We start from the raw sequence: 21,500 nt of genomic DNA on the forward strand, positions 1-21,500 counted from the left end.
GCTCAAGAGAACTTAATGCAAGAACGTCATCAGGAAAAGCAATGTTCGTAGGGTCGACATTCTGCTTTTGTCTTGCTGGCAGGCTGCTCAGACCTATTAGCGAGTACCCAGTGTCATGGTCATAGCTACCAGATTTGCTTGGCCTGAAGAACTGCGCCATTGTTGCTGCACGAATCGCACAGCGAAACTCGAGTGGCCTGGGACTGGATTGTTAGACCGGAGGGTTGAAAACAGGTTTTCTAGCGCATCTTGCCCAAACTGACTTAGCAAAACGCAAACATAACCTTTCTTATTAAGATAATAATCCTGGAGCTCAAGGGCAACTGTAGTTACTAAAATAACGCCAGTTTGGATGGGCTTCCAGAACTGTTTTCCGACACCTATCTTAATTTTTGAGAACAAGCTCATGACATCCTTCATGAAAGAAATCGTCTCAACATACTTTGCGTCATCAAATTTGCTGATAGCCAGCTTGGTTGTTCTTGATGTCATTATCTTAAACCATTTAAAAACGGTTTCGAAAAACCAAGCTGTAGTCAAGGCATCTTCTGACAGGGCCTCTTTTTGAACTAGAAGGCGTAATGCAGCTGCTGTGTCATGATTAAACAGCGAGAATGCCAGTCCAACTCATTTTTTCATAATGACCGGGGTCAAGGCAAGAAGGTTTAAGGTGAGGCGCAATGTTGAGCTCAAGTTTAGAGTCGAGTTCGAGAAGCTTTTTCACATGGACAAGGCTTACTTCATTAGATGATAAGCCAAGTTTCCCGACTAGATCTTCAGGCAAAAATATTGACTGTCCTCGGGTAAGGTGATTACGAAGATTCTTGAGCAAATGGGCCACGTCTGCCATAAAGTAAAGCTGCCGACTGTTATCGCATGGATGGCAACAAGACACTTTGTTGTGGCAGTATCTTCCAACAACAATCCCAAATTCTTTCCAAAGTGCTTGATTGCCACCACCCATGTCGCAGACTACTGCATCTATTTTTATTCCAATGTCCTCACATTTTTTATAATGTCAATAACTACAGCTTTCACGGTAGCACTGCAAAAGGAATTTGATGTAAAATGGTATGCCACCGTTTGTTTCCAGCGGGTGGTCACTCCAGCGAGCATAAAAACCAGACCATGTGTAGCCATTGAATCCTCTGGGAGGGTCCCATCTGATAAGGGAATGGTTGGTTTCCCAATCACTCCTCCAGTTCCTTGGTCATAGGCGAGCCCCGATGCAAGTTGCACTTCATCCAATAACAGGACGGCGTGCCGCTCGTAGTCCTCCATGAGGTTCACCTGATAAATAGAAGATAGCATGTAAACTTGGTATGTCACATGATAATGAATGCTATACCAGCATTAAAAAAATAAACGTAAAAAAACTCAGTAACTGAACGCAGTAGCCAGAGGAAACAGCAGCCACTGAATGTATTCCCTGTTTCCCCGAAAGACTTAACAGTGCTTGTAGTTAGTTTTCATACCACCTCAGAGCCTTATTGCTGAAGTAGGTAAGGTCAGCAAGGGAAAAAAAAAACACCTGCTATGCTAAGCATACTCACTTTGATGGAAAGAGACGGTAGGATTTCATGAAGTATGCCAGGTGAAAACTTGAAGCTTTCTAGGTGCCTCTGAAGCGTTCGTTCCGATGGCAGTGGCGTCCCAATCTCTTGAACGATGTTGTAACCCCTACGTCCGCATGTGAGCCTGATCTTCAGCCCCTTCTCTATAGTAGGCGTTGACCATGGCCTGCCACGCATCGTAGGCCTCTCCATGCATTGCAGCTGGTCAGTTCCTAAAAACTGATCAACCCGTCTCTTGAGGAGGTTCTTCTCTTGTACTGCAGCATTTTTCTGCCGCTGACAAACAGACAGTCTTCGTTTGTGGCTTTGCAGCTTATCCTCCAGTTCTGCAATTCTCTTGTGCAGAGCAGCCACGTTTGTTGTCGAAAGGACCTCGGCTGATGAGCTCCCTAGTTGAAACAAAGTCAAAAATTGAATCATAAGGCAAGAGCAGTCACATCATGTCTTATTTGTTAAGCAATAGAAAGTGTTCATATTCAACTTTGAAAATCTGCTTTGAATTCAAAAGAAAACCTCACCATCAACTTGGACTACAGATCCAGGCAGAAGCTTGTGGCTAGCAGATATAGGAGGGGTTTGGAGGCCTGGACATATTGCACATGTGTGGCTGGGTAATGAGGCAGCTGAGTATTCTGAGTGAGAAACACACCAAGAAAATAAGGTATAGGCGGCTGTGCGAGAATAAACAAGTGTAATAAACATCTGCAGTTGCCAGAAGAAATGTATTCTCCGCTGACCTTTTCCATTATAAGGACCTCAATCGTTGAGACCAACTGAAAGTTGCTCTGCAGTTAACTTTGAGGCTTTATTAGCTGTACTTGTGCACATATGACATTGGCTGATACTCAGCTGCTGACTCAAACCTAGGTCAGCCTAAGGCAACCAGTGTGTGTAATGCTCCTCTGACCCAACCCCTTACGCAGGCACATAGGCAGGGGAGGGCTCAGCCCGCCCCCCTCCACCCCCGAAATTCGTCCAGTCGGCCATTAACGCAAGAGATAGAGGCCCAAGTACAAGTAGCGGCGTGTGGATTTAAACAATAAAAAACAAACGATAGTCAAGGAACTCGCCAAGAACAGCTACCCCAAGAACCTTTATTCGGAAATCACTTTAATTCCAAAAGCACAGCACAACGAATGTTTGCGTTCTGCATCTTTTGTGTCATGAAAGCATATGCGTGTTTTGGTTCTTTGTTGTCCCAAATGTGTTTTTGGTTAAGAATTGCTGTCATAAAATGGCTCACGTTTTTCTCGCAGGCCTGTTGTTGAGACAGAGAGTGAGAACTTGGGTAGAGAAAGCGTCCGACAATTTTTTTTATTTGCCGCACATCTAAGTGGGCGCCTGGATTCCTTTGCATTCTTTTTTTATGTCACTACTCTTTTCGTTATTGACTCTGTATGGCACTTCTAGGTGGAGATTATTTGGTTGGAAAGTATTATTCCTGGTGCACACGCACTAGCTTTATTCCAGTGTCAAAAACTTGCTTTCCATCTCGGATTAACTCGCTTCTTGTGCTGCATTCCACTTTGTTCGGGTTCTTTTCTAATAATTAAGCACCTTCTATATTTCCGCGTAACTTTTTTCCTTTTTTTGCCGCAGAAAGAGTTTCTTTCGATCAATTAGGCATCCCCCCCCCCGAAAAAAAATCCTGGCTACGTGCCTGCCCTGACACATTGACAGGCGAGGATTGTGAAGAGCGAAAGCCATTTACGTAAGCAGGCATATCATGTGAGAAATGACTGATGTAGCTTGTGCTAGCTACAAGCCAGTTGTAAGCTATAATACCCGAAATTTACTATTGACAATACCTCTTGCATTAGAGGCACAAGTAAAATTTGCTGTGCAGACTGAATTGAATAACATGAAAATGCATGCCATATGCAAGTGTAATGAGTATTAACCGCAAGAAATCCTCACCGTCAAATTGGGATGCAAATCCAGGAAACAGCTTGGGACTAGCAGATGTATGCGGAAGTTGTAAGGCTGGGCATACTGTAGATGTATGGCTGGGCAAGGAGGCTGCTGAGCATTCCGAGTGAAAAATGCAGCAAGAAAACACGCTGTAGAAGGTGGCATGACAGATGACCTGTGCAATAACCATTTTCAGTTGCATGAAGTATACTATCCCCCACTGACCTTTTGCTTTATGGACTCGCAAATCTTTGACACAAACTGAAAGCTTCTTCGCAGTTAACCTTGAGGCTTAATTCAAAAATTACATTCTGGGGTTTTACGTGCAAAACCACAACTTGATTACGAGGCACATCGTAGTGAGGGACTCCGGATTAATTTTCACCACCTGCGGTTCTTTAATGTGCACCCAATGCATGGTAGCCCATGTGTTTTTGCAGTTGACCCCCTCAAAATGCGGCTGCTGCGGCCAGAATTCGATCCCACGTTCTTTGGCTTAGTAGCACAATGCCACAGTCACCACAACGGCTTTAATAGCTGCACTTGTGCATATATGAAATTGGCTCGTACTCAGCTGCTGTTTCAAACGCGAGTCAGCCTAAGGTGAACAATGTAACGCACTACCGACACAACCGTTGAGCCTTGACACGTGTGGATTTAATGAGAGTGAAAGCGACTTACGCAGGCAGGTACATCAAGTGAAATCTGACTGATGTGGCTTGTGCTAGCTAAAAGCTACATGTACATCATAATAGCAGAGATTTACTATTCCCAATACCTCTTACATTAGAGGCGCGAGATAAATTTGCAGTGCAGTTTGATGGCGTAATTGAATAACATGCAAATGCATGCCATAGGCAAGTGTAATGAGAATTAACAGAAAGAAATCCTCACCGTCAACTTGAGCTGTAGATTCAGGAAGGAGCTCGTGGGTAGCAGATGTAAAAGGAGGTGGTATATCTGGGCATAATGTAAATGTTGATAATGAGAAGAGGCAGAGGAAATACCAAAACTATAAACCCCCCGAAGAAAGCATTTTGTAGCACAAAGTCCTTACCCTGCTGTGATCTCTGCAGCATAGGGCTAGTAGAGTCTACATCCGAGCAGCCTACAGACAAAAAACACACCATACCATAGAATTGCTGTGTACTGTAGCAATGCGACGCATAAATGAATGGCACCCGGCAAACACTCACAGGTAACATTATGTGTGTCCTCCTGGAATGGAGACTTTGTTGCGCAAGAGGGCACAGTGCCTGCATCATGACAGAGAAACAGTCATGCGAGGAAATAAAAATGTAAGTCACCAGGGAGAACACAAAACATAATGAACAAGGATTGATGGATAGCCTCAGTTTACTAGCCAAGGTTTCGACAACGGGTCGTGTTTTTTTTTAAATTCAGCGCTACTTTTTATGACGAGGACACATTATATCTTCGCCATAAAAAATAGTGCTGAATAACCGTATTAAGAAAGAATAATGCATCACCAACTGTTTTGTTAAGCAGACTTTGTATTTCTCTGGGCCGGACGAAGACAAGTATTCTTGTCGAAATGAAATGAGGCCCCGATCGATTGTTATTCATTTTCTTTCGTGTTGTCAAGAATCTCATACTCCTGCCTTCTCTCTTCTGAAGTTACCAGAGATCCTCACCATCAATGCAGTCCACAGCTGCGAGCAGGAGCTCAAGGCCACTCGGTGCCAAAGATGCCTCTGTGCCTGCGCATAACATTACTGTTAGACACGAAAGCGCGAGAAGAAAAAAAAAGGCAAGGACGAAAAGCCCCTATGTGTTTGCTTTATGGATGAAAATCGCCTTGCCGGTGGCAAGCTATCAGCAGAGCCAGCTTCCAAAGAGTTCATGAAAAAAAGAACATTCACCATCAATGGGCTTTGCATCGTACCAAGTGCAACATGGTGATTGGCATCACACAGTAATTACTGACTCACCAACAACACCATTTCTCTCTTGTGATGGTGAAAAATGTGTGCTGCAAGATGTCACACCAGAACCTGTATGATGGGGGAGATTAAATCTATATTTAATTTGATACACCCACAGCTTCATATATACCCAACTCACACATTGTACATATTTTATGCTGGAAATTAAAATCCATAAAACTGGTGAGAGGATGTACTGTTGTTTATTCGAAATTACCATAATCCGCCCCAAAGAATGCTACAACCTCAAACCTCTTCGTTTTTGAGGATGTCGGCATTCCGACACGGTAATGTCTTTGAAGTGCACGGTGTATTCTTACGTTTGGCAGGCGGCTTCCTCTGCTTCAGCTGCTTCCGATGAACGAAGAGCGATGGAATGGCTTGACGCTTCAATTTTTTTGTGCCACAGCTCTGCAGAATCACCGGCTCAAATTGATCATCCGTGAAGTGATCCTGCGCAAACGTGAAATCAGAAAACAAGGTCACCGTAAAACCTCGCTCCTTCAAGTATAAGGCGTAACACAACATTCCCGGCAAAAGTTATTATCGCCGGGAAGTCTTGTATACGGTGTTCCTTTTTTAGCTCGCCGCCAGCACAGGTACTTATCTCTTGTTCTGCTACATATCGCCGGGAAGTCTTGTATACCGTTTTCCTTTTTCAGCTCGCCGCCAGCACAGGTCACTATCTCTTGTTCTGCTACGCGATACACGACTAGAATACTGAGCACACTTTTCACGCGCAGCACTTTCTACCATTTTCGAGATAGTTATCGGTCCTCGAGATCTAGGACGATAGCGACAAGTTTTAGCGACAAGAACATTGCTCTTCGCCGACCACCGAGTTTTTGCTAAAGGCGCAAAGTCGCCCTAGCTAAATAGCCCTAATGGTCTTTCCGCAGGTAAGCGCCCATTTTTCCCTACGTACCGTCACCGCTTCGTAACATACTGCGATACACTCAAAACGTGCCGTTCGCATACATTCAGGCCACACAAACACAACGCCATGGATGGTATAACCGAGTCAACAAAAACCACGTGCGTTTGAGGACAAGATGAAATCCGGCCACGAAAGTTGCAAATGCAGCGCGAACATGCAGCGCGAACAGTGCGGCACTTAGGAGGGAGAAAAACTAACGAAGCCTCACACAGCAAGTGGCAGCATGTGAGATTAGGGATCATTGAAGAATCGCTCGCTTACCTCACACAGCCGGGACCATTGTGTTGGGTTGAAATCAGCGCGGCTGATTCTTTGAAGCCAGACCTTCCTCTGCGCCGCGTCTCGCTTCGCTGATGGAATCCGGAAGAGTCGCTTGCCGTCTGTTTCGCGTGTTCTGCACCCGAATGCCGAGCAAGACGGCATCGCGAACACTACGCCTTAAAAGCGCAAAGGAGACGCGATGCGTGGTGCCTCCATACACGGCTCGCAATGGTCTGGCACCGCGATGGTGGCGGGAGCAAAAAACAAGCAAGAAAAAAAAAACGCGAGAGAGCACGTGACAGCATTCGGCCAATCGGAGGGCCGAGCGCCGAGAGAACGGGCAGGAGAGGAGGAAAGCGGCAATCTTCAACAGATGTCGCTACTTTTTTTTTTATTGAGGGGCTTTAATCGGCGCTCGCGCCAGGAACGGTCACGAGACCAGGTGCACGCGACGCAGAGGAGCAAAGAACCCAGGGTACCCCGACGTCGTAGAGTGGAATGCACACCATAAAAACATTCGCGTGAGGAAAACGATAAAGCTGGGCCAACTGTGACCTCCCGGGTGTTCCGATTTATCACTATCCTTTCATCTTCCTCTTTCAAGTTCGTTAGTGTTGCGCTGCAAAATGGGCACTCCAAAAAAGTAATCGAAAAGAAGAAACTACGTATAGCATACGCGGCCGTTGGCTCTCCTACGCATCAATTATGCGCAAATTGAGCGGCAGGTCGTGTCTGCGGTACCGATAATCTTCAATAGTTAAGGGTAAGAGAGAGATTACAGAGGTGTTTAGCAAGAGGGCGGAGCCTTCATGCAGTGTTTGAATTTGTCGCATTCGCAATAAGCATCTGCCGGCGTTATCCATTAGTTTGTACAGGACACGTCGCTCGCAAGTTAACTCGTAAAACAAGGTGCGCCTCAATGCAATTTTGTTTTGTAAGGTTTGTTGGCGCATGCCATTACGTCCAGAAAAAAAAAGAAAAAAACTTCTCTACCGGAACGAGTTAAGCAAACGAGAAGAAAATACAAGAATTAAACAGTGATTTAAGTTCTATATACATAGATTTAAAATTAAGCAAGTCTTCCTCCCCGTATTAGAGGCCTTTGGCTGACGTTCTCGAAAATGGTTGCTTTAGGAGCCATTGTAGTCTTCCATCGTTATGCCTCTCTTTACAAGCTTACTCGCAAGCTAAGAGTGGACAAAGGTGATGTCCGTCACACTGCAGCTCAAGACACAAAAAGAAATTAATACACAGACTCCGCGCACTGCTGATCTTGAGTCGCGTCTACGACGCGGAATGTCAGCACTATAGGCCGGGTTCTTAGGCACCATCAATGCATGTTGTAGGCGCTTAAAATAGGCACCTGAAGCCTTATATTAGACGCGATCATAGGCATAGGCGGAAAGTTTTCATTTTTCCGGGGGGGCTTGGGCCTGACCACCTTTCCGAACCCTACGCATGGATTACACTGGAAACTTCGTGTGACCTCTATTGTTCACTGAAGTGACGAGCGCAAGACCTCAAAGTAGAAGGTTGTACAGCCTGAGTCCTCTCTTACCAGCAAGAGAGTGGCATCTTAGGGGTAACATTCGCTGATCACGTAGAACAGCTATCATCTGCTGTAGGCACAATAGGTCGATTGAAACCCTTTCTTCCTGTTAAAATTAAAGTTTTACTTTATAATACTTTAGTATTGTCAGTTCTGCAATACACCTCGTTTGGGGCACTACTAGCAAGGTAAACCTTATGAAATTGCATTTGCTAGTACGATACATTGCCAATGTCCCTCGTTTATTTTCTACGACAAATCAAAGTTTGAAATCTTGCCTGCATTCTTTTTATACTATCGTTTAATTTGAGCTACAGGTCATATTTGAAGTCTAATAAATCTATTGTGTTTTCTCTGGCCGATTTAAAAGCAAACGTAGCATCCGTGATACTAGGCTGGCACGCCCGCACACCTCGGACCAATTACGATAAACAATCATTAACACATACAGTACCCATTCTACTTAATCAACTCGCACAGGAAGACTTTGATCCTTTATGCAATTCCAATAACGAAATAAGACTATTCAGTCAGTTATGCCAAATAGACTAGTATGTCATAAAAGTTTTGTTTACATATTGCAGTGATGAGTGCGTGATAGCACACCTGTACATACGTGTATATAGATCTGTGTGCATTGCTTATGCATATGGTCTGTATCTGCATGCGTGTATATAGGTATGAATGCGAAATTCTATGTGTATATATGTCTTTGTGTAATTTTATACTAGATTTTCTTTTGTTGAAAGTGCATTTTGTTTCCAATATTACTTTGTTGCTAGTGTTGCATTTTTCGTAATGTTTCTGCAGTGCTCTGCTGTCAAACGTATAAGGGGGCGGGACCCTCGTCAAGCTGTACCTCAGCTTTTAGTCCTGTCTCCTCTTCTTCAGTGTGAAAAGAAATAAAAACCATTCATTCATTCATTCATCTCTCGGATGAGCCATGCGACAAGCGAATTCAGTTAAACACGTTGGGGAGATATATTTGTTTCGTGCGCATGACGTCGCACAAATACACATTAATGAAAAAAAAACATGTAACGCCTTGTAAATGTTTTAATAAAAAAGATACAATCAAAAAATCTTTTCCTGACGAAAGGTCAGTTATTGAGAAGATAAGACATAATTTAACGATATATAACAATTTCTGAACACAACTTATGACGAATTATTAGCATAAGTATAATGCGAATTTATGACGCCATAGCTTCATTACTTGTCAAAGCATGCCTTATGCCACTGGTTTCGTTTATTTTCCGGAGGCAGAATAAAGCATTATAGAGCAAAAATCGTCAGGTGCCCAAACAAATAAACATAATACATAAGTAAATAAATAACTAAGACAGTAATATCGCAAAAGCGCGAGAGGACTCGTAGCAAATATATATATATATATATATATATATATATAACAAGACCAGCGTGGATTGTGTTATTGAGCGGCAAATGCAGCATATGACGAATAAAAATTAAAAGGAAAATGCACAGCATGGACTGCGGAGTTTTACAAATAGCGCAACTGCGCTTGTTTTCTGGCCTCAGTGGCCTCACTCTGCTTGCGCTGTTATGTACGCCATTTTCGTTCCTTTGTATACCTTTTTGCGTTGTTTTCTAAGCCAGGTGGTTTGCTTTGACTTGTAAGTTGGTGCCTTTCTCTCTCCTATCAAAGACATCACTTTGCTGTCTGATGCGATGATTTCACCACCATTGAAGAAGTGTTCGTTCGGCCACTTGATCTGGAGATGAAGACGTCGACAATCTTATTCAAATTGATTTTGCGGGAGCGTTTTTTGTCGGCGTGCAAAATTGCCAGATGGTTCAAACGGGCTTGTCCAGTCGTGGACCGCAAGTACATTTTCAGTCGCCGAAGGCAAGAAAAGGACCTCTCGGATGTGGTCGACGAGACTGGTATGGCAACGCAATCTTTTTGAGCTTGGCCATTTCCGGCAAAAGGTTTCGCAGGTGTTCGCCCTAACCCGCCGTAAACATGTGCACGACGTCCTCGAACGTGTGAAATGATGACGACCTTTGCTGGTATAAAATGTCAATCAGCATATCTCTGTGCAAAGTCAGGCGTCCTGGTTCAAGGTCGTCACCGTAGCCCTACGTTATATATGCTTCGTCTTCCAACCCTATGGCAAGCTGCTCAATGTGGGACTTATGCTGCCACATATCAGGTGGATACCTGTTGTTTAACGAAGACAGCACTGTGTCAAGTACTTCATAGAACCTCTGGCGGTACATGTCACTCGCTGATGGAAACAAGTTAGCTGAGGAAACCTTCTTGGAAGCGGCGTGGAGTGTTCTTTCGCCTAGCAGATTTATACACGGGTCTTCAACTCGTACTTTTCCTGCCTCTGCCATACATACGCGGGTCCCGCGCTTCATTTCGGAGTTAATCGGCGCCGAGTTCAAGCTTGGGCCATCCGAGATGGCTGGTCCTTTCGCGTGCGCTGTCTCCCCGCGCGCCTAGTGTAATGTTTCCGCTGGTGCTTATGCGGTGGAAAATACGCTTCCCTTTCAACGTCAGACGGGTTCTGGCGAAGTACCGATAAGCGAGGTGCCCAGTGTTGGTTTTTTCGTTGGTGCCCACGCTGTGTTTGTATAGCCGGTGCACATTGCAACGTCCGCAGCCACGGTAGAAGCGAGATCGACGCCTGTTTTCTATTTCTCCTTTATCGCGACAGCAATTGTATCAGCACTTCAGGCAAATTATCGCTGTCGTCGCTGTGATATTTCGTATATAGTGCAAAATCCATATGAGTGAGCGACCCATACACTGTGGGTGCGAGAAAAAGCCCGTGACACTGAGCCGAAAAGGATGGCGGCTTGATCGACATTATCTTCCCACGCGGTGCATATTCGGGTTAGTTGGACGACACATGATCAAATGCGCGCATGGGGAGGAGAGCACGCGTCTTCTCATCTAGCCCTGCCGCCGCTGCGAATGACTGTGCACGGCTGACGCTTACGCGGCCCGCGTGCCGTATCCAATTGTTGGTAATCATTGGGGGTGCAATAAAACAAGGGCGAGCAGGGATGGCTGCTAACTTTATGCGCACTGTCATCCTTCTTAGGCTCTTTTTCCACGCCCCAAGTGTTGCAGATCGCATAGCCTAAGTTAAGGGACAGGGGTAATTGGATATCGCTGACAGAGTCCGTCCTGTATTGGACATAAAAATATACAGATGAGGATGAATCTAATTTTCGGAGTCGCGGTGAATCGCATGGCGGTACGAACCGTTCGTCCCCGCTGCTGGCGTTCTTTATCATGCTATAGTGTTGTGATAGCCATGCTCGTGCTCTGGATATCCAGCGAAATATTCACAGGCTTAGATGGTCGGTGCATTGCACGATGTTTGTTATTTTAATTAGTAAGTAAATGTTACTACAATTTATATAAACGATATAACCAACGTGCAGACTCTTGTCAGGGGCCCTCTTTTTTGCCGCAATTTTGAAGAGCCTTACATGGGACCGGGCCATTTTATCTAATTTTACCAGCTACGAGTATGAAATCCGCCGTAAACCTGCGCGATCGCCTCCTCTCGCCATCTATATAGCCGTGTACAACTTTAGAAGGCAGCGAGATTTGCCCCTCAAAGGCGGATGTACACGAGCATCAACCAATGGGCGCGCATTCTAGACTGATGCCATGAGTCGGACGGCCGGTGACCCTGCCGACAGAGGACATGGCAGGCCGCGCTTCGAGCTGGGCCGAGTCGCGTCAGCGGGACTATTTCTTTAGTCGCGGTGGCAATCGGCTGCTGTGCTTCAGTGATCAGGGCGGGGCGCCTGTCCTGTCTTCTTAAGTTTTAACCGACTAATATTGCGATAGCAATTATATGGACACTTCAAGCGGATTTCTGCCGTCGGCGTCGCCGTGAGGTTCCGCATAAAGTCCAAGGGCCATAAAGTTGTCGCCGTGCGCCGTATGTGCGAGTGAAAACGCGCTCTTCGTGAGCGAACGGACAGCGCGCGAACGGACAGCAAACGAGACTTCCGTCGCGCGAAAGGCCGCGGGTTTTCGAGAGGGAGGGAGTGGGGGGGGGGCGACGCTGTGCTGCGGCATCAAATGCGTATCTTGCAACCGGGCGCAAGGGGAACTGGCGACGCAATCTCCCACGCGAAAGGAGGAAAACGGGAAGGCAGCGCGGGAGGGAGGGGGAGGTGAGTCTACTCTGCCAACAAATGCGTTCTTGTACTTTGCGCCGGTAAGGGCTGCCGGTGTTGTCGCGCGCACCGTATCTTGCAAGCGATCTCCACACGGCTGCGACATTTGTATGCGCCGTGCATTCGCCGCTAAATTTCCGTTGAAGCGATAGACCACACGAACCTTCGCTCGCTGCGCGGCTGCGCTTGCTGCCAGCGTTTTGGCAGTGGTTGTCTGCGGTCATCGAGTGTGATCTATTCATTTTCGCTTGTGCGCGCTTACACCACGTAACCCTAGCCATATACAGCTTTGTCGTAAAAGCTGTTTTGTTTCTTGACATTTTTTTCTGGGCTGTCATTCTCAAAATTCCGAGCAGTAACTTTGTAAAAAAAATGTAGGACAAGGCATGAGAAACTTTACTGATAGAAGAACGTTAGTGCCGTATAGAATATATACAGCAATTTTCGCTCTCGGGACGCCAACGCCGGCGTCGGTGCCGGGAATATTTGCGGCAGGGGGCGCTTAACGCTGCGTTAAAATTGCGTCCTCCGCGTGTGCGCCAGAAATATGTCTCCCAAGGGAGATCGGTGCTCGCGCCAGGCACGGTCACGAGACGAGCTGCACGCGACGCAGAGGAGCAAAGAACCCAGGGTACCCCGACGTCGTAGAGTGGAATGCACGCCATAAAAACATTCGCGTGAGGAAAACGATAAAGCTGGGCCAACTGTGACCTCCCGGGTGTTCCGATTTATCACTATCCTTTCATCTTCCTCTTGCAAGTTCGTTAGTGTTGCGCTGCAAAATGGGCACTCCAAAAAAGTAATCGAAAAGAAGAAACTGCGTATAGCATACGCGGAAGTTGGCTCTCCTGCGCATCAGTCATTATGCGCAAATTGAGCGGCGGGTCGTGTCTGCGGTACCGAGAATCTTCAATAGTTAAGGGTAAGAGAGAGATTACAGAGGTGTTTAGCAAGAGGGCGGAGCCTTCATGCAGTGTTTGAATTTGTCGCATTCGCATTAAGCATCTGCCGGCGTTATCCATTAGTTTGTATAGGACACGTCGCTCGCAAGTTAACTCGTAAAACAAGGCGCGCCTCAATGCAATTTTGTTTTGTAAGCTTTGTTGGCGCATGCCATTACTTCCTGAAAAAAAAAAGAAAAAACTTCTCTACCGGAACGAGTTAAGCAAACGAGAAGAAAATACAAGAATTAAACAGTGATTTCAGTTCTATATACATAGATGTAAAATTAAGCAAGTCTTCCTCCCCGTGTTAGTGCCTTTGGCTGACGTTCTCGAAAATGGTTGCTTTAGGAGCCATTGTAGTCTTCCATCGTTATGCCTCTCTTTACAAGCTTACTCGCAAGCTAAGAGTGGACGAAAGTGATGTGCGTCACACTGCAGCTCAAGACACAAAAAGGAAGTAATACACAGACTCCGCGCGCTGCTCATCTTGAGTCGCGTCTGTGGCGCGGAATGTCATCACTATAGGCCGGGTTCGTAGGCACCATCAATGCATGTTGTAGGCGCTTAAAATAGGCACGTGAAGCCTTATATTAGACGCGATCATAGGCATAGGCGGTAAGTTTCCATTTTTCCGGGGGGGCTGGGGCCTGACCAGCTTTCCGAACCCTACCCATGTATGCATATATATATATATATATATATATATATATATATATATATATTACCTTTAATAAAAATGACACTGGAAACTTCGTGTGACCTCGAACCTATTGTTCACTGAAGTTACGAGCTTATATGAGTATTTGCAAGACCTCAAAGCAGAAGACAAGTCTGTTGTACAGCCTGAGTCCTCTCTTACCACCAAGAGAGTGGGATCTCTCGGATGAGCCATGCGACAAGCGGATTCAGTTAAACACGTTAGGGTGATATATTTGTTTTGTGCGCATGACGTCGCACAAATACCCATTGTGAAAAAAAAACCATGTAAAGCCTTGCAAATGTTTTAATAAAAAAGATACTGACACGTATACATGTTTATCTTTCACCGGTGGCCGCTTTCCACCGGCTAACAAATGTTAAATGTTATCGCTTGGCGCAGGACGCGCCTGCATCGGAAGTTTCTAGAACGTTAATCGATGCTTCTTTTCGTTGCCTGTTTTCAGCGACGCTTATGTTATGTGATTGTGTGACCGGCGCGAATCGTCTAGAACTTTCTGGAAGACACGCGGGCATCAGGGATTAATCTGGAACCTTCGATGACTCAGGTATAAAAGCCGACGCGTCGCGCCGCTGATCAGATTTTCGACGATCGCCGACTGTGTTCGCCGCTATCGTTGTGCTTTGAGTGTAGCTTGCTTTTGTGGGCACAGGTTCGCCCAATAAACAACCAGTTTTTTCATACACAGTTTCACGACTGTTTTCTTTACCGTCACTACTACATGACAATACAATCAAAAAATGTTTTCCTGACGAAAGGTCAGTTATTGAGAAGATAAGACATCACACATATAAAAATTTAAGGATATATAACAATTTCTGAACACAACTTATGACGAATTATTAGCATAAGTGTAATGCAAATTTATGGCGCAATAGTTTTATTACTTGTCAAAGCATGCCTTGTGCCACTGGTTTCGTTTATTTTCCGGAGTCAGAACAAATCATTATAGAGTAAAAATCGTCAGGCGCCCAAACAAATAAACATAATAAATAAGTAAATAAATAAATAGGACAGTAGTAACGCAAAAGCGCGAGAGGACTCGTAGCGCATATATATATATATATATATATATATATATATATAAGACGAGCGTGGATTGTGTTATTGAGCGGCAAATGCAGCATATGACGAATAAAAATTAAAAGGAAAATGCACAGCATGGACTGCGGAGTTTTACAAATAGCGCAACTGCGCTTGTTTTCTTGCCTCAATGGCCTTACTCTGCTTGCGCTGTTATGTACGCCATTTCCGTTCTTTTGTATAACTTTTTGCGTTGTTTTCTAAGCCAGGCGGTTTGCTTTGACTTGTAAGTTGGTGCCTTTCTCTCTCCTATTAAAGACATCACTTTGTTGTCTGATGCGATGATTTCACCATCATTGAAAAAGTGTTCGTTCGGCCACTTGATCTGGAAATGAAGACGTCGGCAATCTTATTGAAATTGATTTTGCGGGAGCGTTTTTTCTCGGCGTGCAAAATTGCCAGATGGTTCAAACGGGCTTGTCCAGTCGTCGACCGCAAGTACATTTTCAGTCGCCGAAGGCAAGAAAAGAACCTCTCGGATGTGGTCGACGAGACTGGTATGGCAACGCAATCTTTTTGAGCTTGGCCATTTCCGGCAAAAAGTTTCGCAGGTGTTCGCCCTAGCCCCCCGTAAACATGTGCATGACGTCCTCGAACGTGTGAAATGAAGCCGACCTTTGCTGGATTGAAATGTCAATCAGCATATCTCTGTGCAAAGTCAGGCGTCCTGGTTCAAGGTCGTCACCGTAGCCCTACGTTATATATGCTTCGTCTTCCTACCCTATGGCAAGCTGCTCAATGTGGGACTTATGCTGCCACATATCATGTGGATACCTGTTGTTTAACGAAGACAGCACTGTGTCAAGTACTTCATAGAACCTCTGGCGGTACATGTCACTCGCTGATAGAAACAAGTTAGCTGAGGAACCTTCTTGGAAGCGGCGTGGAGTGTTCTTTCTCCTAGCAGATTTATACACGGGTCTTCAACTCCTACTTTTCCTGCCTCTGCCATACATACGCGGGTCACGCGCTTCATTTCGGAGTTAATCTGCGCCGAGTTCAAGCTTGGGCCATCCGAGATGGCTGGTCCTTTCGCGTGCGCTGTCTCCCCGCGCGCCTAGTGTAATGTTTCCGCTGGTGCTCACACGGTGGAAAATACGCTTCCCTTTCAGCATCAGACGGGTTCTGGCGAAGTACCGATAAGCGCGGTGCCCACTGTTGGTTTTTTCGTTGGTGCCAATGCTGTGTTTGTATAGCCGGTGCACATTGCAACGTCCGCAGCCGCGGTAGAAGCGAGATCGACGCCTGTTTTCTATTTCTCCTTTATCGCGACATCAATTGTATCAGCACATCAGGCAAATTATCGCTGTCGTCACCGTGATATTTCGTATATAGTTCAAAAGCCATATGAGTGAGCGACCCATACACTGTGGGTGCGAGAAAAAGCCCGTGACACTGAGCCGAAAAGGATCGCGGCTTGATCGACATTATCTTCCCATGCGTTCCATATTCGGGTTAGTTGGAGGTCACATGATCAAATGCGCACATGGGGAGGAGAGCACGCGTCTTCTCATCTAGCCCTGCCGCCGCTGCGAATGACTGTGCACGGCTGACGCTTACGCGGCCCGCGTGCCGTATCCAATTGTTGGTAATCATTGGGGTGCAATGAAAGAAGGGCGAGCAGGGATGGCTGCTAACTTTATGCGCGCTGTCTTCCTTCTTAGGCTCTTTTTCCACGCCCCAAGTGTTGCAGATCGCATAGCCTAAGTTAAGAGACAGGGGTAATGGGAGATCGCTGACAAGAGTCCGTCCTGTATAGGACATAAAAATATGCAGATGAGGATGAATCTAATTTTCGGAGTCGCGGTGAATCGCATGGCTGTACGAACCCTTCGTCCCCGCTGCTGGCGTTCGTTATCATGATATAGCGTTGTGATAGCGATGCTCGTGCTCTGGATATCCAGCGAAGACAGCACAGGATTAGATGGTCAGTGCATTGCACGATGTTTGTTATTTTAATTAGTAAGTAAAAGTTATTACACTTTATATAAACGATGTAACCAACTTGCAGGACTCTTGTCAGGGCCCCTCTTTTTTGCCGCAATTTTGACGAGCCTTACACGGCGCCGGGCCATTTTATCTAATTTTTCCAGCTACGAGTATGAAATCCGCCGTAAACCTCCGCGATCGCCTTCTCTCGCCATCTATATAGCCGTGTACAACTTTAGAAGGCAGCGAGATTTGCCCCTCAAAGGCGGATGCACACGAGCATCCACCAATGGGCGCGCATTCTAGACTGACGCCATGAGTCGGACGGCCGGTGACCCTGCAGACAGAGGACATGGCAGCCCGCGCTTCGAGCTGGGCCGAGTCGCGTCAGCGGGACAATTTCTTTAGTCGCGGTGGCAATCGGCTGCTGTGCTTCAGTGATCAGGGCGGGGCGCCTCTCCTGTCTTCTTAAGTTTTAACCGACTAATATTGCGATAGCAATTATATGGACACTTCAAGCGGATTTCTGCCGTCGGCGTCGCCATGAGGTTCCGCATAAAGTCCAAGGGCGGTAAAATTGTCGCCGTGCGCCGTATGTGCGAGTGAAAACGCGCTGTCCGCGAACGGACAGCGCGCGAACGGACAGCAAACGCGACTTCCGTCGCGCGGAAGGCCGCGGGGGTACGAGAGGGAGGGAGTGGGGGGGGGCGACGCTGTGCTGCGGCATCAAATGCGTATCTTGCAACCGGGCGCAAGGGGAACTGGCGACGCAATCTCCCACGCGAAAGGAGGAAAACGGGAAGGCAGCGCGGGAGGGAGGGGGAGAGGTTCTACTCTTCCAACAAATGCGTTCTTGTACTTTGCGCCGATACGGGCTGCCGGTGTTGTCGCGCGCACCGTATCTTGCAAGCGATCTCCACACGGCTGCGACCTTTATATGCGCCGTGCATTCGCCGCTCAATTTCCGTTGAAGCGACAGACCACACGAACCTTCGCTCGCTGCGGCGGCTGCGCTTGCTGCCAGCGTTTTGACAGTGGTTGTCTGCGGTCATCGAGTGTGATCTATTCATTTTCGCTTGTGCGCGCTTATACCACGCTTGTTAATTCAGTTAGTAAGCCAATGTGTCGAAGTTTATGCAGCCCATAAAACTACTATTCCTACTCCGAGTAGCTCTCTACTAATTTGCTATCGCCATTGATGCTTCGCCTTTCGGGCGAAATTGCGACATCTTTTCTATAGTTGCTACGCGCGAAAGTACGCTGTGCGGGAAAATTCGCAGTGGAGCGCGAACGGAATCAGTGGTGAACGCGATTGCTTCTCGGTTGGATTTTTAAAAATCATTTGCTTTCAAGTTGGGGGTGCGGCTCTTACACGGATTTATACGGTAAGTCTTCCTTCGTGTAATTGTCTTATGTTTCGCTATTACTAATACTGCTTCGCCTTTGCTGCGAAACTATAGCCTCTTTTTTTTTCAGTCGGAGTGCTAGTAAAAGCTCTGCTGCGCATGATTGCTATTGATTCTGATTTCCAGTGAATCCAGCTCGGCGTCACTTCGGTTACTAAGTTAATTATATACAGGGTGTCCCAGCTATCACGCAGCATGATATAAAAAAACATGAGAGGCGTTACGCGAAGCCAACCTAGTGCGTATTGTTTCCAATACAGTGGAGTTCCCGCCAGTAATTCTTCGTTACTGACGTTTAATTAATTAATTGTATATAATTATCTAACTCGAGAAGTAGTGTCCTATATATCGAAGTGTCAATGAGAAAGTTGTAGGGCAACATGAAAAACTCCCGATACAGCTTTCTGTTGCTCAATACGTGCTACATAAATGTGTTTTTCCGATTGTGAAAGAAGCCCGCGAATACACGCAGAATTGGCGCACGATTGGCAGCTCGAGGCACTTTGCGTGTATTCGCGGGCTCCTTTCATGCTCGGAAAAACACTTGTCGGAAAACTTTGAAGGGGCGAGCCCCGGAGCCCCCCGTAGTCGGCGCCTATGATCATAGGCATATCTACCGGGGGGCACTGCCAAAAGTGTGTGTGTGGGGGGGGGGGGAAGTATGCAATTTGCCCCCCCCCCACCCCTCTTTACAAAGCCGGCACTTTCGGCTGCACGCTGGAAAATCCAACAAAACTACAGGTGAAGCTCACTTTTCTTCCTTAAGTACAGTGGCCACGGAAGTAATGCTTCGCTTTACTACGTGTCCCCTGCTTGGGCAGTGAGGATTGTCTTTTACTCCTCCTCGTGACGCGCTGTAGCGGGCGACGCGCGGGTTTCGCCATAGGCGCTCTCACATTGCGCAGAAGGCCTGGCACTGGACAGTTCACGTACTCGCAAATTTCCGCTCGCGCTACTTGCACCATACCCAGCTTTTTTTTTTTTTTTGGGGGGGGGGGGGGGCTAACCGTATTTAAAAACGCAATTGGCTTTTAACCTGCGGGCGAGGGGTACGGATAAAGTATTAAAAGCAGCTGTGGCCAACGATTGGTGTGCCCTTTACGGCATGAAATCAATGGAATATCAAATGCTCGAACTATTGGATTTCCGCCCACAGATAGTGGACATAGCGTTGCAGTCTCAGTATCTTATCTTCATCAACAATCTAATCAAACCACTTACAAGTCTTACTGTAAAATTTCATTGTGCAATCAGGACTTATCGTAGATACTTTCGTGAAAATGACCTTGGTCTAACGTGGAGAGCCATTTCAATTCCAATAGAACACTAACCTGAAGCTTTTGTAAAGGCTTGTGTCACTTCTGATTTTGTCGATTTCATTTTTAGGCCATTTTGAAATAAGAGCTCACTATTACTTCGTTCCCGGCAGGAGCAAGAACGGCAGATATTTAAGTTGTTGAAGAAATGAAGGCCACATTTTGGTGACGTGCACCAAAAATTTGATATGTGTACGTTGCTTATGTGCTCGAAAAACAGTTGCCGAATATTCGCTTTCTCCCAATTTTTATACTTTATACACGGCATTTAGTTGTGCCCCCCAGGTATCCTCGTTAAACTATGCGTGGCACGCTGTTTATATTTATTTGAAGTATGAATCATGGTTCTGCGTGACGAACGATATATGTTTATTCTGTGCAGGTTCATTACAGCCTTTGTAGAAAGTTACTCATTGAAGCGTTCCATGGTGTCATGCTGCCGTTAATCGATATGTTTTCTAGATTCGCAAAACAACAGCACGTTCCATGACAGTAGGAAGAACTTTAGGAGCAATGCGTTGCGAAGCTTTCACTATCCTGCTTAAATGCATGTGTTGCAGATAATTTCGATAATAAAATCATTAAGATGTGCTTTCACACATCATGCGCGATTCGTAGTTTTTTTTTCTCCGGTGTCCTCGGTGAGCTAAACCAGGTATCTTGTTTATATCTGGGGAAAATTAGGGGCATGGCATGGGCACTATGTAAGCAATGTTCCAAATGAGTGGGTTTAATTCGCCTTTGGTAACGCAGAGACCGCTGCCATAGATATAAGTACAACTGTCATAGATATAACTACAACCTAAGTCAAATTTCGCGAACATAGCGTGAACAATGCGCCATGCTTATGTGCGATGGTAAATGCGTGTTGATCAAATGCAGCTTAAAAAAACTGTAAGCAAGTATTCGAAAGTACCGCGCTGTTGCTATTAGCTAGGTTTTCGAATTTCCCAAGAGAACTCTGCATTTCAGATGCTTTATGTTTTGACGATATAGGCAGCATTTTAAGCACAATGCGTTGCCGAATTTTAACGTTTCTGGGTTATTTAGAAGCGTTACTAATAATGATTGAACCCTCATTTTCTCCGTTTGTACTTTTTCATGCGTGATATATTGGGTTCGCCTGGTGTCCTCACTAAAGGCAGCAGCTTCTTTATGGTTTGTGACTCCGAGGACCAGGTAATGTTTGATGTGTAATTAAAGCTCAACATAAATGGATAATTGCGACTTTCGCAAAGAATTACATATGCAAGCACTATAGTATGCTATGAGCCTGTCTAACGAGCGGGGCAGAATTGAGCCCACTGCCCTGACAGAAGTGTAAATGCCACCAAGACAAAATTTAGCTAAAATTGGTGGTACGCTATGAAAAATCTCTGCGCGAAGTTAAATGAAGTTGTATCAGGCACAGTCTTTGTAAATAAAATTCTTATTCAAGTGTTAGAGCGTGTACATGGCCACTTTCAGCTATGCTTTCTGGTGTGCCGACATAGGTGTTGTTTAAAACAGATTTATATTTCATGGAAAGGCGAGTGGGGTCATGGTAACCGCAATGTGCGACAACATTTTTGCGTTCCTGGTCTAGGTATAAGCGTTGCAAATAATTACTGAGCCGTCGCCCCCCCCCCCTCCTTTTGTTTTTTTTAACGCGTCATAAGGCGTTCCTAGGTGGTTTCAGCGATTTCCTCGGTGATCTAAACACCTTGTTAATAATTGGCGAAAATAAAAGACGCGGTATGGGCACTATCTAAGT

At 45.9% G+C, this 21,500-nt stretch overlaps 2 protein-coding genes across 2 annotated transcripts; both read right to left on the bottom strand.

Moving 5' to 3' along the window:
• Nucleotides 1-1,267: 1,267 nt before the first annotated feature.
• On the bottom strand, nucleotides 1,268-5,322 carry LOC119454301 (uncharacterized). Its single transcript, XM_049663169.1, has 7 exons — nucleotides 5,141-5,322; nucleotides 4,682-4,741; nucleotides 4,543-4,593; nucleotides 4,380-4,445; nucleotides 3,492-3,596; nucleotides 2,093-2,206; nucleotides 1,268-1,963 (listed from the first exon to the last, which is right to left on the bottom strand). The coding sequence occupies exons 1-7, from the start codon at nucleotides 5,217-5,219 to the stop codon at nucleotides 1,509-1,511; spliced, it is 930 nt and encodes a 309-aa protein (XP_049519126.1). The 5' UTR covers nucleotides 5,220-5,322; the 3' UTR covers nucleotides 1,268-1,508.
• A 55-nt stretch (nucleotides 5,323-5,377) lies between these two features.
• LOC125942450 (THAP domain-containing protein 1-like) lies at nucleotides 5,378-6,891 on the bottom strand. Its single transcript, XM_049660618.1, has 3 exons — nucleotides 6,630-6,891; nucleotides 5,752-5,884; nucleotides 5,378-5,500 (listed from the first exon to the last, which is right to left on the bottom strand). Exons 1-3 carry the CDS (start codon nucleotides 6,789-6,791, stop codon nucleotides 5,415-5,417), a joined length of 381 nt encoding a protein of 126 aa, XP_049516575.1. The 5' UTR covers nucleotides 6,792-6,891; the 3' UTR covers nucleotides 5,378-5,414.
• Between the last annotated feature and the right edge of the window lie 14,609 nt (nucleotides 6,892-21,500).

Source organism: Dermacentor silvarum, chromosome 1, assembly GCF_013339745.2.
Source record: "Dermacentor silvarum isolate Dsil-2018 chromosome 1, BIME_Dsil_1.4, whole genome shotgun sequence".
Classification (NCBI taxonomy): domain Eukaryota; kingdom Metazoa; phylum Arthropoda; class Arachnida; order Ixodida; family Ixodidae; genus Dermacentor; species Dermacentor silvarum.